Here is a 2154-nt window from a genome sequence, read left to right on the forward strand (position 1 = left end):
GAAAACAAGCAATAAAAACCAAGGCTCAAGAGAAACAAAATGCTGTGAAAGAGTAAAAGTGTGATCATAGAACACTATGTGGCTCAGCTGTTAAAAATAGTTACACAGCCATAACAATGTGAATGTCAACTTTTGATTGAATAAAAATGTGATAACACGGAGTCTGAAGAGAAGAGAGAAGTTGTGGTTTGGGATGAGGAGAGAGTTGAAGAGAGCTAAATCTTTATATTTTATATCAAAAAGTCAACAGGTAATGAAAAAGTCAAGAGGTGTCCATTTAAAGCAAGTTATTCAGCTATATAAAGATAAATCACAAGGGGAAAAAAATCCAGCTAAAATAGCTGAAAATTATTCCAGAGGCACTGATAGAAGTGGAATGGGGTAAGGAACTTTTGTTTTTCATTACAGGCCTTGACGTATTTAGCTTCTAAAAGCTTTCATTTACTATATTACCATGGTAAAATATTAATATAATTTTTAAACCACAAATTTAGAGCAATTTTTGTTGGAGTGAAACATTACCATGTTGGTTTATCAAACTCTTCTCAAGATTTTTTGTAAAAAGTACACATTTGTTCTCATTCAGTCTAAATAGGGGAGATTTAGTGATTAATCAGGTTGTAGTTCTGATTCTTTTATTTTAGTTTCCTTTAAAGTCTAACCCAGATAATAATGAAGGCATTTAAAATTTTTTCACATATGACACTGAAAGGCCAATTTAAAGTTCCTGACATACATTCCAGACAACTTGATATTGTTTAACTGTAGTATATCTTTAAGAAAACAGGGTCTCTGCTCCCACTTAATTGTTTTTCAGATCTTTTCTATTTTGTTTCCCTGGTCCACAATTCCCCTATGTATTTTGGTTTGATATCATTGTGGAGAAAGTAATAAAATAAAGAAATACAAAGATGAAAACAATTCCCAGCACACCAATAGCATTGTCCTAGGAATGCTGGGAATGGCGTGAGCTGGTGGGCTTTGGTGGGATCTGGTCCCATGGGAAGATTTTGATACAGTAGGACAACAAACTCTATTTGGCTATAGATTTAAGTTTGTAGGGTTCAAAGGGGAGTGAGATTGAGTTGCATGGGCTTTGTGGTGGATGGAGGAATCTCTGGTCTGGACTTGTATCATCACAGCAAGGCCGTAGCAAGAGTGGTCTCTCTTCTTAGTTTAAGGGAATGTCTAGTTTCTTGACTTGGAGGTAAATCATCTTTTCTTTATTTTTTCTTGGTCTGCAGCAATAAAAACATGGAGAGGGGATAAAGAAATTGTGAGGAGGCTGAAAACCAAAATCAAGTGGGTAAGAAATAAATGGAACAATGAATGGGTGTAAGCTTTGACCAGGCACAGTCTTGCAGTGTGTTGTGAGTGGTGATTCCTAAAGAGAAAGTTGACAGAGCTTGGTGAATAACTTATGTGATGGAACAGTTCCAAAAATGCTCTTCTGGGAATGGGACTTGCCTATGTTCCTTATTTAAGGTGGTCACTTTTCTATGTAATAGAGGATGCGGGTAATGATGACATTAATCTTGTATCAATTAAAAGTGATGATTGCAAAATCTAGACACCATTGTCATTAGTTCTTGTAAACACAATTTTAGAAATTATTCTTACCAATGCTTATTTATTTTTCAACAGTTGGGCAAGTGAAAAATTAAATTGCAAATTTTCTCAGTTATCTTATCTTTATGAATACTGGGAAGTTGCTGATACTCATGGTAGAAATTCTGCTTTCTTCATCCTGCTGTTCCCAGACATGCCTTTTGGACATGCTCTGTCTTGTAATAATATTGAAATCTGGAGTGGGGCTGCCCCCGTGTCCCCCAGCTCCTCACAAAATTTCCCTTGCCTCGGGGTGTTTAGTCCTGCCTCAGCTTCTGGGCCAGTCTGAGGCAGGGAGTATAGCAGAAGCCCACCTGAACCCCCTGGCGGTGCTGGGGTTCTCTCAGCCTCCAGATGGAGGGGCCCAAGGAAGTTGGTGGTGCTCCCAGGGTCTCTATGCCAACAACTGTAACAACAAAAGCAGCAGCAGCAACAACAGAAACAACAATAGCAATAGGAACACCAGCAACAACAGGAATAACACCAACAGCAATATAGTAACAACAGCAACAACAGCAGCAACAACAGTAACCACAGAAACAACAG

At 38.0% G+C, this 2154-nt stretch overlaps 1 protein-coding gene across 1 annotated transcript in view; it reads right to left on the reverse strand.

Annotated features, from left to right (window-relative positions):
• Window positions 1-702: 702 nt before the first annotated feature.
• LOC118001916 (solute carrier family 22 member 2) overlaps window positions 703-2154 on the reverse strand; it is a 29880-nt gene continuing 28428 nt past the window's right edge. Inside the window, exon 11 of the mRNA XM_034992100.1 lies at window positions 703-1238. Coding sequence (XP_034847991.1) covers window positions 1172-1238 — 67 coding nt within the window. The 3' untranslated portion in view covers window positions 703-1171. The remainder of the gene's footprint in view (window positions 1239-2154) is intronic.

Source organism: Mirounga leonina, unplaced genomic scaffold (assembly GCF_011800145.1).
Source record: "Mirounga leonina isolate KUSES-001 unplaced genomic scaffold, KU_Mleo_1.0 Mir_55, whole genome shotgun sequence".
Classification (NCBI taxonomy): domain Eukaryota; kingdom Metazoa; phylum Chordata; class Mammalia; order Carnivora; family Phocidae; genus Mirounga; species Mirounga leonina.